Source organism: Ovis aries, chromosome 17 (assembly GCF_016772045.2).
Source record: "Ovis aries strain OAR_USU_Benz2616 breed Rambouillet chromosome 17, ARS-UI_Ramb_v3.0, whole genome shotgun sequence".
In the NCBI taxonomy this organism is placed as follows: Eukaryota; Metazoa; Chordata; class Mammalia; order Artiodactyla; family Bovidae; genus Ovis; species Ovis aries.
In genome coordinates this window covers 8,421,184-8,433,426 of record NC_056070.1, presented here as the reverse complement: position 1 = coordinate 8,433,426, position 12,243 = coordinate 8,421,184, and the positions used below count along the sequence as shown (strand labels likewise).

General features: G+C 36.4%; 1 protein-coding gene across 1 annotated transcript in view; it reads right to left on the bottom strand.

Moving 5' to 3' along the window:
* Nucleotides 1–12,243, bottom strand: part of IQCM (IQ motif containing M) — a 594,059-nt gene that overhangs the window by 361,092 nt on the left and 220,724 nt on the right. The window contains exon 10 of the mRNA XM_060400977.1: nt 10,190–10,311. Coding sequence (XP_060256960.1) covers nt 10,190–10,311 — 122 coding nt within the window. The remainder of the gene's footprint in view (nt 1–10,189; nt 10,312–12,243) is intronic.

The following is a 12,243-nucleotide window of genomic DNA, read 5'->3' as shown; positions in this document are numbered from 1 at the left end:
TGCCCTCAATCTTTCCTACCATCAGGGTCTTTTCCAATGAGTCGGCTCTTTGCATCAGGTGACCAAACTATTGGAGCTTCAGCTTCAGCATCAGTCCTTCCAATGGTATTCAAGGTTGATTTCCTTTAGAATTGACTGGTTTGATCTTTCTGTCCAAGGGACTCTCAAGAGTCTTCTCCAGCACCACAATTCAAAACCATTAGTTCTCCAGTGCTCAGCCTTCTTTATGGTTCACATTCTTGTACATAATAACTATGGAAAAACCATAGCTATGACTAGATGGATCTTTGTTGGCAAAGGGATGTCTCATCTTTTTAATACGTTGTCTATGGTTGTCATAGCTTTTCTCCCAAGGAGCAGGTGTCTTTTAATCTCATAGCTGCAGTTACTGTCCACAGTGATTTTGGAGCCCAAGTAAATAAAATCTATCACTGCTTCCACATTTTCCCCTTCTATTTGCCATGAACTGATGGGACTGATGCCATGATCCTAGTTTTTTGAATGTTGACCTTTTTTGCTGCTGTTGTTGAGTTTTAAGTCAGCTTTTTCACTCTCCTCTTTCACCCCCAATCAAGAGGCTTATACTATATATAAAAGAGATAAACAACAAAGACCTACTATATGGCACAGGGAACTGTGTTCAATATTCCGTGATAGCTTATAACGAAAAAGAATCTGATAAAGAGTGTGTGTGTACATATATAATTGAAGAATAAAACAGTTTACTTGTACTAATGAGTAAGCACTACTTCATTATATAGTGATCAATAGTAGTGTATTACACATTGGTATTTTTATGTATAAACTTAAAAAGAAGAGGTGGCAAGAAAACTGACCTTTTCCATTCCTGTGGCCATTGCTGTGTTTTCCAAAGTTTTTGGCATATTGAGTGCAGTACTTTAACAGCATCATCTTATTAGGATCTGAAATAGCTCAGCTGGAATTTCATCGCCTCCACTAGCTTTATTTGTGGTAATGTTTCCTAAGGCACATTTGACTTCACACTTCAGGATGTCTGGCTCTAAGTGAGTGATCACACCATCATGGTTATTTGGGTCATTAAGATCTTTTTTGTATAGTTCTTCTATGTATTCTTGCCACCTCTTCTTAATATCGTCTGTTTCTGTTAGGTCCATACCATTTCTTTCCTTTATCGAGCCCATCTTTGCATTAAATGTTCCTGTAGCATCTCCAATTTTCTTGAAGAGATCTCCAGTCTTTCCTATTCTATTGTTTTCCTCTATTTCTTGGCATTGCTCACTTAAGAACACATTCTTATCTCTCTTTGCTATTCTCTGAAACCCTACATTCAGTTGGGTATATCCTTCCCTTTCTCCTTTGCCTTTCACGTCTCTTCTTTTCTCAGCTAGTTGTAAGGCTTCCTCAGACAACTGCTTTGCCTTCTTGCAATCTTTTTCTTTGGGATGGTTTTCATCACCACCTCCTGTATAATGTTACAAAGCTCTGTCCATAGTTCTTCAGGCACTCTATCAGATCTAGTCCCTTGAATCTATTCATCACCTCCACTGTACAATCATAAGGGATTTGATTTAGGTCATATCTGAATGGTCTAGGAGTTTTCCCTAATTTCTTCAATGTAATCTTGAATTTTGCAATAAGGAGCTGATGATCTGACCCACAGTCAGGTCCAGGTCTTGTTTTTGCTGACTATATAGAGCTTCTCCATCTTTGGCTGCAAAGAATGTAATCAATCTGATTTCAGTATTGACCATCTGGTGATGGCCATGTGTAGAGTCATCTCTTGTGTAGTTGGAAGAGGGTGTTTGTGATGACCAACGTGTTCTCTTGCCTTCGCCTTGCTTTTATTTTCATTTCCAAGGCCAAACTTACCTGTTACTCCAGGTATCTCTTGACTTCCTACTTTTGCATTTCAGTCCCCTATGATGAAAAGGACATCTTTTTTGAGGTGTTAGTTCTAGAAGATCTTGTAGGTCTTCATATCTGTACTTCAGGTATTTGTCAGGAAAAATTACATTGAATACTGTCACTATTTATCAAAAGCTCACTTAAAAGGCAAAATATTATGGGGAATTGCCTAAAGAGTATTTCTCAAACATTTATATACTTATAAATTACTATTGTTCTTATTCATACAACAGATTTTGATTCAGTAGATTTGGGGTGGGTCCTAAAAGCCTACACTTTTAACCAGTTTCCAGATGATAATAATTCTGTTGACCCATGGAGTGGCAAAGGACTAGAGGATATTGCCCCACTCCACAAAATATCCTAAAATCTAACTCTGATTTAAACTAAACCTGCAGAAAATTATCTAATTTTAGTTGATTATTGTTTTTTTTTCTTAGCATACTTTTGTTTTTGAGGAAGAAGCAGCAATGGAAATCTATGTGAAAATTGAAAACCAACACTTCTTTGGAAGACAAATTATCAATATATAATAAAAACAAATAAGAAACATAACAACAACTTCACTAAAAGGAATTTATTCTAAGGAAATTAAGAATATGCACAAAGATTTAACTACAAATATAGTGCACTGAATCACATCAAAGCAGTCAATTGCCAAAATAACCAAAAATGAGCTATGTCCCTAGAGTTACATTCAATGGAATAGTGCTGACATTGATTTAATGTTACAGAATATATGTTAATCAATAAGATGCTCAGAATATATTTTTGAATGAAAATATAAGATTATAAAGCATTGTTGTTATAATAAGTGTGGTTGATTTTTTCATTTTTGGCTCATTGGAGTTTCCTTCAAAATATACGTATTGCAAGCATATTTGTCATTGCAATTTAGTCTAACATCTCATTAAGCTAAAAGCGTATAATTGAGGAGAAAATTTTGCACCTAATCCATCTATTGTTTAATGAATACACTTGACTTCTTAGACTTTTTTCTGATCATTTAAAAAAGCAAATCTAAATTAATGCAATATTAACAGCCACAGCAAGATCCAAAGCCTGTGGCTATAACCCTGGATACCAGCACTTTCTACTTCCCCTGGCACTTTCTGTGTCTACTTATTATTACTACTGAAGTTTTCATTCATATTCAACATCCATGTCTGGTGCATTTTGTTTGATGAAAACAAGCTAATTAGTGCTGAACCTTTCCTAGTTCATAAATTTATTCCTAAGAACATTAAAAGGAAGTCAAGTAAGACATGTTCAGTAACAGATGTTTGCCTTTTTTGGCTGCCTTTTTACAGTTTGTTCTCTTTCATTACTTTTTAAGAAATTTAGTTAATGTTCCCTTTCCTAGAGAACAAGCGTACCTAGCTTCCCAGGAGGGTGGGGGTGGGGGGATTCCCCAGGGCAGGCACAGTCTGTTCACTCCCTTAACCTAATAGTTGTTCCAATGTTCTCTACAGCCAGCTTTTCATTTTTTTCATCCAGGTTTTGGTAACAATCACACTCCAGCTTATTTCAGAAAGGATGAATATGTGGACTGGGAGATTATTATAAAATTAGAACTGTGGTGAGCACTATTATTAATGCCTAGAGTCTCTCAAATACCTTTCCCACAAGAGGATTTCTGAGAATAAAGGGTCAACATGATTGACAGAATTTGAGTGAATCCTTTGGTTCTATGGTAAAGAAAGATTGTGAAGTGAATTCTGAAACTAAAAACCTAGTGGTCTCCTACAATCAAAGAAATGAGAGGTATAGATCAAGATTCTTCTCTATAAAACTGTATCAGTCCCAAAATACAAATTTAAATTGTTTCTATTTACCTGCTGCTGCTGCTGCTGCTAAGTCACTGCAGTCGTGTCCAACTCTGTGTGACCCCATAGATGGCAGCCCACCAGGCTCCCCTGTCCCTGGGATTCTCCAGGCAAGAACACTGGAGTGGGTTACCATTTCCTCCTCTAATGCAGGAAAGTGAAAAGCGAAAGTGAAGTCGCTCAGTTGTGTCCGACCCTCAGCAACCCCATGGACTGCAGCCTTCCAGGCTCCTCCATCCATGGGATTTTCCAGGCAAGAGTACTGGAGTGGGGTGCCATTGCCTTCTCCGTTCTATTTACCTAACCTTCCATTTTTGAATATTTCTTAGTGTGAGTGGTATTGTGATGTAGTTTAAATTGTGGTACATTGGTAAACCTAAGTAACATTATAATCCAAAGCATGCCTTCATCAACAGTGCTTTCTTTTAAAACTTTGTTAGAATAGTTTTAAATATATACGCCAACCAATTTATTGTGACTGTACATCTTAAACTATTGCCAGGGGAATTCTACATAAAGTACCTCCTTTATTTTTCCCCCAAAGTACTTTAAGGCAACAGCAGAAATTTTTATCTAGAAAGAAAGATTCAAAAAAATAAATAATGTTCATAAAAATACCTAAGACCATATAAAATATATGATATAAAAATATCAGGTTCAGACAATCCTGCTGCAAGGCAATATAACCACTGAAATGTAGAGTTTTAGCTGCAAGTACATACAGTAAAATAATAATTATATATATAGGAGTATATCAAAATATCTGCATCATTCTATCACAAAGATTCAAAATTTTATATTTCATAAGAAAATAAATATGCATTTCAAAATTAAAATGTGAAATTTGAAGGTAATGTACAGTATTAAATATCACTATTCCTTGTAACAGGACTATAACAAATAAATTTAAAAATTAGAAAAAAGGAAACTGTTGGAATGTTGTACAACATGTAAATAATAGTCATGTAGTTAGCTCAAGGCTTAAAGCAGTCCCAAGCCTACTATAGGATTTTCAACATATCATTTCATTAGCATCCAAAATGATCTTTTTAAATATAAGAAATTATTTGACTAAATAGAAATTTTAAACTTAATAGTCACAATGATTTACGTTAATCCTTAGAAATATCCGAAAATCAAATCAGATGACCTTTTTATCAAATACAGCCCACAAGATGAGAATATCATGAACATGAAAATAATTAAAATATCTCTCAAATATGTGGCGGAGGGAAGGAAAAGAGCAGAGAGAAGAGATTATGATGGAGGAGGAAAAAAAGAGGAAAGATGTTTTACATATTAAAAATTAATTGACTACTCTTTATTATGTAGTAACATCTTTCAAGTGAATGCCCATAGTCTTTTGACAGCACAATTTGGTAAAGAATCACATAAAAATATCTAAATTTCAAAGAAGAATATCCCCTTAGATTCTTACAGTTTTCTTTCACCAAAATTGTGTACAGGAAAATGCTCCAGAGAAAACTGATAAGAAAGTTCACTAAAATCTAGTCAACCCATTTCATGGTCAAAATTAATATAAAGAATAATGCTATATTTGACATATTTTCATTTCTTTTTTTTTTTAGTTTTTATTTATTTTTTTTTGCTTTAAAAAATAATTTTTTTAACATTCTCTTGTGATTTTATTTTATTTTATTTTTTTTAGTTTTTATTTTTTAAATTTTAAAATCTTTAATTCTTACATGCATTCCCAAACATGAACCCCCTTCCACCTCCCTCCCCATTTTCATTTCTAAAAAATGTTTCTTATAAAACTTATTTTAGTTGTGTTTATGTGATGACCCTACATGTATGTGTAAAATATGACAGTGACTCCTGGTTTCTCTCACATAGGACTATTCTCTTTGGGAGGTGCTGTGCTTAGCTGCTTCAGTGTACGACTCTTTATGCCCCCATGGACTGTAGTCCACCAGGCTCCTCTGTCCATGGAATTTTCCAGGCAAGAGTACTGGAGTGGGTTGCCATGCCCTCTTCCAGGGGACCTTCATGACCCAGGGATCGAACCTGCATCTCCTGCATTGCAGGTGGATTCACCACTGAGCAACAAGGGGCAATCCAAAGTGATGATGAAACTATACTTATGTTTTAAAACATGACCAGTGACTCCTGGTTTCTCTCATACAGTACTTGTTCTCTTTGGGAGGAGGGAGTTCGAAATGCCCAGAGGACTCACAGTGTGTTATTTGAGACAGAAATCAACAACGTGGAATGCAACCAGTTATTAAACCAAATTCTATTTGCTTGTATTCCCTTACTTCCTAGTGTCATGGTTAGGCAAATTCTTTTCACATAAAGACAGTATGGTACTGGCCCAAAGACAGAAATATAGATTATTGGAACAAAATAGAAAGCCCAGAGATAAATCCACACACCTATGGACACCTTATCTTTGACAAAGGAGGCAAGAATATACATTAGAAAAATAACAATCTCTTTAACAAGTGGTGCTGGGAAAACTGGTCAACCACTTGAAAAAAGAATGAAACTAGAACAGTTTCTAACACCATACACAGAAATAAACTCAAAATGGATTAAAGGTCTAAATGTAAGACCAGAAACTATAAAACTCCTAGAAGAAAACATAGGCAAAACACTCTCCAACATAAATCACAGCAGGATCCTCTATGACCCACCTCCTAGAGTAATGGAAATAAAAGCAAAAATAAACAAATGGGACCTAATTAAACTTGAAAGCTTTTGCACAATGAAGGAAACTATAAGCAAAGTGAAAAGACAGCCTTCTGAATGGGAAAAAATAATAGCAAATGAAGCAAATGACAAAGAATTAATCTCAAAAATATACAAGCAACTCCCACAGCTCAATTCCAGAAAAATAAATGACCCAATCAAAAAATGGGCCAAAGAACAAACAGTTCTCCAAAGAAGACATACAGATGGCGAACAAACACATGAAAAGATGCTCAACATCACTCATTATCGGAGAAATGCAAATCAAGACCACAATGAGGTACCATCTCACACCAGTCAGAATGGCTGCTATCCAAAAATCTACACGCAATAAATGCTAGAGAGGGTATGGAGAAAAGGGAACGCTCTTACACTGTTGGTGGGAATGCAAACTAGTACAGCCACTATGGAGAACAGTGTGGAGATTCCTTTAAAAAACTGGAAATAGAACTCCCATATTACCCAGCAATTCCACTGCTGGACATACACATTGAGGAAACCAGAATTGAAAGAGACACATGTACCCCAATGTTCATCGCAGCACTGTTTATAATAGCCAGGACATGGAAGCAACCTAGATGTCCACCAGCAGACGAATGGATAAGAAATCTGTAGTACATATACACAATGGAATATTACTCAGCCATTAAAAAGAATACATTTGAATCAGTTCTAATGAGGTGGATGAAACTGGAGCCCGTTACACAGAGTGAAGTAAGCCAGAAAGAAAAACACCAATACAGTATTCTAATGCATATATATGGAATTTAGAAAGAAGGTAATGATAACCCTATATGTGAGACAGCAAGAGAGACACAGATGTTGAGAACAGTCTTTTGGACTCTGTGGGAGAAGGCGAGGGTAGGATGATTTGAGAGAAGAGCATTAAAACATGTATATTATCATATGTGAAACAGATCGCCAGTCCAGGTTCAATGCACGAGACAGGGTGCTCGGGGCTGGTGCACTGGGATGACCCAGAGGGATGCAGTGGGGAGGGAGGTGGGAGGATGTTCAGGACGGGGACACATGTACACCCATGGCGGATTCATGTCAATGTATGGCAAAAACCACTATAATATTGTAAAGTAATTCGCCTCCTACTAAAATAAATAAATTTAAAAAAAAAAAAAGAAAGAAAGAAAGGGTTCAAATGATGTCCTCTGGAAGGCACTAAGGAAGGCACTTCAGGGTGATGAGACTTTTCTTAAATTCATTTTCTTGCCACCTTCTCACTTGAATGTTCTGCTTTTACCACACTCAATTTCTTTTACTTCCTGAAACGCATCCTGTTCTTCCATCCAGACAACCACAAGTGTTCTTTCCCCTCTGCTCCTCTGTCCCTGAACCTTTTCACCACCGCAATAAGTAAACAAGCCCACACACCCGGGCACTCCCTTGCTTATCTCATCCTCATTCTAGAGTGTTGTCAAATGGCGGAGTTCCCATCAGAGAACGTTCTGATCCCAGAGCCACAGTAACATAATTGTAAATTGGCCACTCACTGAGGAGAGTTCTGCCTTGTCACTTGTAAGAGACATGGATGGACCTAAAGACTGTCATAAAGAGTGAAGTCAGTCAGAAAGAGAAAAGCAAATATTGTATGCTGCTAAGTCGCTTCAGTCATGTCCGACTCTGTGCGACCCCATAGACGGCAGCCCACCAGGCTCCGCCATCCCTGGGATTCTCCAGGCAAGAACACTGGAGTGGGCTGCCATTGCCTTCTCCCGTGCGTGAAAGTGAAAAGTGAAAGTGAAGTCGCTCAGTCGTGTCCGACTCTTCGCGACCCCATGGACTGCAGCCTACCAGGCTCCTCCGTCCATGGGATTTTCCAGGCATGAGTTACTGGAGTGGGGTGCCATCGCCTTCTCCGTAATATTGTATATTAACACACACATGTGAAATCTAGAAAATGGTACAGATGAACCTATTGTCAGGGCAGGAATACAGAGACACACAGAGAGACACACAGAGCACCGACCTCTCGACACAGCGGGGGGCAGGGCAGTGGGATGACCTGGGAGACTGGGACTGACGCATATATACTCCACCGTGCGTGAAACAGCGAGCTAGTGGGAAGCGGCTGTGCAGCACAGGGAGCTCGGCTCCACGGTCTGTGGTGACCCAGGGGGACGGGATGTGGGGTGGGGGGTGGTGAGGAGGAGGCTCAAGAGGGAGGGGATAAATGATACACAGAGCTGACTCACTTCACTGTAGCGCTGAAACCAACACATCATTGTAAAGCAACTATACTCCAATAAAAAAGTTTTAAGTTCATTCTCCTATGTTTTTAAACATTAACTAGAAATTAACTTCTTACACAAATTTTTGTCAATATTTGTTTTTATTCTAGATTTTTTAAGAGCACTAGTGATACTAATTTTTCATCTCAGAATTTTGATAAATACCAGGGTTGTTTTCCACACTTACCTTCCTTCAGATTGTGGGTTTCCAGATTGCTTCATACATTATCATAAAGTTAGCAAACCTTGTGAAGAAGAGTTGTGAAACGAAATTGCAGAAACAAAGTTGGAGGTGGTAGTCTCTCCTATATTATTCTAATGTAATACTACATTTTTATGTTATGCAAGGGATCTTATTGACAGGTGCTCAATTATTTGGATAAATATTATCTTTCAAGATAATTAAGAGTTTAAATATCTCAGGACTGCAGACAACATCTTTAACTTAGTGCAAAGAAGTTTGGGAGCCTATATGCCATTGTTTAAAATAACTGGAAATTCTAATACAGTAAGTTTTCAGTTGCAGAAATGAAACATTAAAGCTAAAGACATATAACATTATTGTATTATCATCTAATTAGAACTAAAAACATACAGGATACACAATACTTTTAAAAGAAAATTAAAACTTTAGGCTTAAAGGGGATATTTTCTTTTAGCCTAAAGTAAGTATATCCACATTAACTTTCTTATTTGAGAGAATTACAATTTTGAGAGGAACTAACCTCTACAGAGTGTTTTGAAAGCAAAATGTGTTATATTTTTCTCTCCTCCCACAAATTCAAATACAAGATTTTCTGTACCCTGTCATCACTCCGCCTAACAATGCAAGCTTCTTTCTACATTCTCAATTTTTCTAGTTCCTTTTTGTCTTCTGGACCTGATTGAACAAACTCACATCAAGATTACTTAACACTTCACACCCAGTAGGATATATTAGGAAAACAGAAAATATAATCAGTGCTGATGAAAATGTGGAGAAACCACAACACAGGCACATTACTAGAGAGAATGTCAAATGGTGTGGCCAAGGTACTAAATATAGTACAGCGATTCCTCAAAGTGTTAGACATAGGGATACAATGCTGAGAACCCTCACTCATAAACTATCAGCATGTGGTCATGACAGTATGCTTGGATTTTTAAAACTTCTTAGTGCCACACTCCTTACAAACATCTTTATTCTCCTCTGGTCTCCACTATGTTTTTCTGATAAGTTAGTTACCATTACAAGAATAGTTGCTATCACATTGGGGGAAAACCACTGTTATGAGCATTTTGGCTATTAGCTCTCTTCAAACAAAAACTAATCCACATATTTAGGAGTTAAGGTGATCAGCAAGATTGGCACAAAATAACAAAAGCATTGCTTCAGGAAAAAAAAATGAATTTCAAAGGGGAATCATTTTAGGAATGAATTATGCTCATAGTAACATCGTACATGTCATATCAAAATTAACTCAATCATTTGCCAGAAAAAACAATGGTAATTCAACTCTGTCAGGTTTTACAAATACTTACACTAGAATAATCCTGAAACGCTAATGATGATCCAGAGAAACTAGCAATCATGAAACTGGAATCATGAGTCAAACGGGAGAACTTTTTTGACACAGATCCTCTCCAATCATAGAGTGTCCTGTCTGTTAAAAATATCAATGCAGGTTAAAAGAATATTTATTCAGGAAAAATACACAGTGATCATACTGCTTAGTGTTACAAAGATGAAAGTAAATCATCTGTATTGCCCCACTATTCTGTATTAAAATCACATCTTGTCATCTAATCATAGCAAGATGAAGAAGTGATGGCAATGCATAGAGAGAGGCTTCAATTAATAGGCTTCCTTATACCATAAAGCTCTCGTGTTTTTATTACATACAGTGCGCCCATCAGAAAACTAATAGGTTCATTCTTTTGACTCTTCAAGAGCACTGACTTCTTTTGTATGAGAGGCTTAAAGCAAAACCATATTTGTGAATAGCACTTAACAAAAACAAAAGAAAACCTCCTCTCCCTGTTACATAAGCCCTTTAAAAGAGAATTTAGAATTATTTGAAGGCAGAACTTTTGATACTGAAAGTATTTAAGGGAAATAGGTTGGAAGAGCAAAAGATGAACCAGTATATACCTGCATATTTCTTCTGGCTCACAGTAGTTATTACGTAGGATTTCTGCATACAATTTTTAATAAAGAGGCAGAGATTCAAGATTTATTCATTCACTTATTTCTCAAAAATACAATTTAATCCTGCCATCCAAATGAATCAAACTAATTTTACATTTCCAATCTTCTAATACTTCTTCATAGACATATACTCTTTACTGAAACTTTCAATTTAAGACAGTCCTCCATGGACCAGTTAGTTCCATATAAATTTAGAGAAAAATCAAAAGTAATGTAGTCTCTCATTTCATTGCTTCAATTTATTTACAGGACCATAAACTAAGTGCCCTATATATGGGGAGGTAGAATAGCAATTTAAAATAATGAAATGTGATATTATCTCAAAGACATTCTAATCAGTATACACACATACACACATCCTACTGCATCTTAATTTTGCATGTATTTCCTCCATTTCAGTCAGTTTCTGCCCTCTATCAAAAAGGAAAATTCTCTAGAAGAGGCAACATATAAATGATATATTTCATTCACAACACAATATGAAGAAATGAATTTCTTTAATGGAAGCAATGCCAATAACGAGTAGACCATAGAGAACCTGAAAATATTTTCTGAGAAGAGGATAGCAAAGAAAAGGCCATACACATCATACTTTACTTGGAAACTTTTATAAATTCAGAGGGACATAAAAGGACAGCATGAGAGTTATTGAGATGTGTAAACCCCCACATTTCTTACAAAGCTTTGTTGACTAATTTGAAGTATTCTTTAATTCATCAGCACTATTCCTATTCCACCCACTTGCTTCAATGCACTTTGACAGCAAATATTCTATTCTAGATAACAAAGCATCTCTTTCCAATCTCCTTTTAAAATGTATAAACTCTTCTGGGGCAAGGACAATATCTTACTTGGAATTGCTCTATGATTCTGGTTCATTAGTAATATGATTAAAGTCACTATGTAAACACTGATAAATTAGAATTAGCCTCATGAGGTTAAATCTCACAGGGAAAAGAGAATCTTCCTGATTACTGAGGAGCACAGCTAAATATGAAACTTAATGCTGTATGACATTTTTCCAAGAGATTCCAGAGCATTTCAAATATTTTATCTTGTCTACCCACAAAACAGATCCATGTAATCAAGAAGTCATACATTATTTTCTTCAGTATACAGGTATCACACTGGAAAATATAGCTATAACTTTTCCACTTCAGGAAGCAGTAAAGCCTCCACTAAAATCCTCAAGGTGATCATTCACACACTGATCTATGCTAATGACTCTTCCTAAGAAGCCAGACACAGAAGGTGACATGCAACAAATTCCAGTTTATTCCACAAAGTCAGATGAAAGTTATAAGCTGATAGTTTGAAGAAGACCGAAGTCATACATCAGACTAAGTCTTCACAAACCCTTCACAGAGCCAATAAGCTTCAAAGGTAA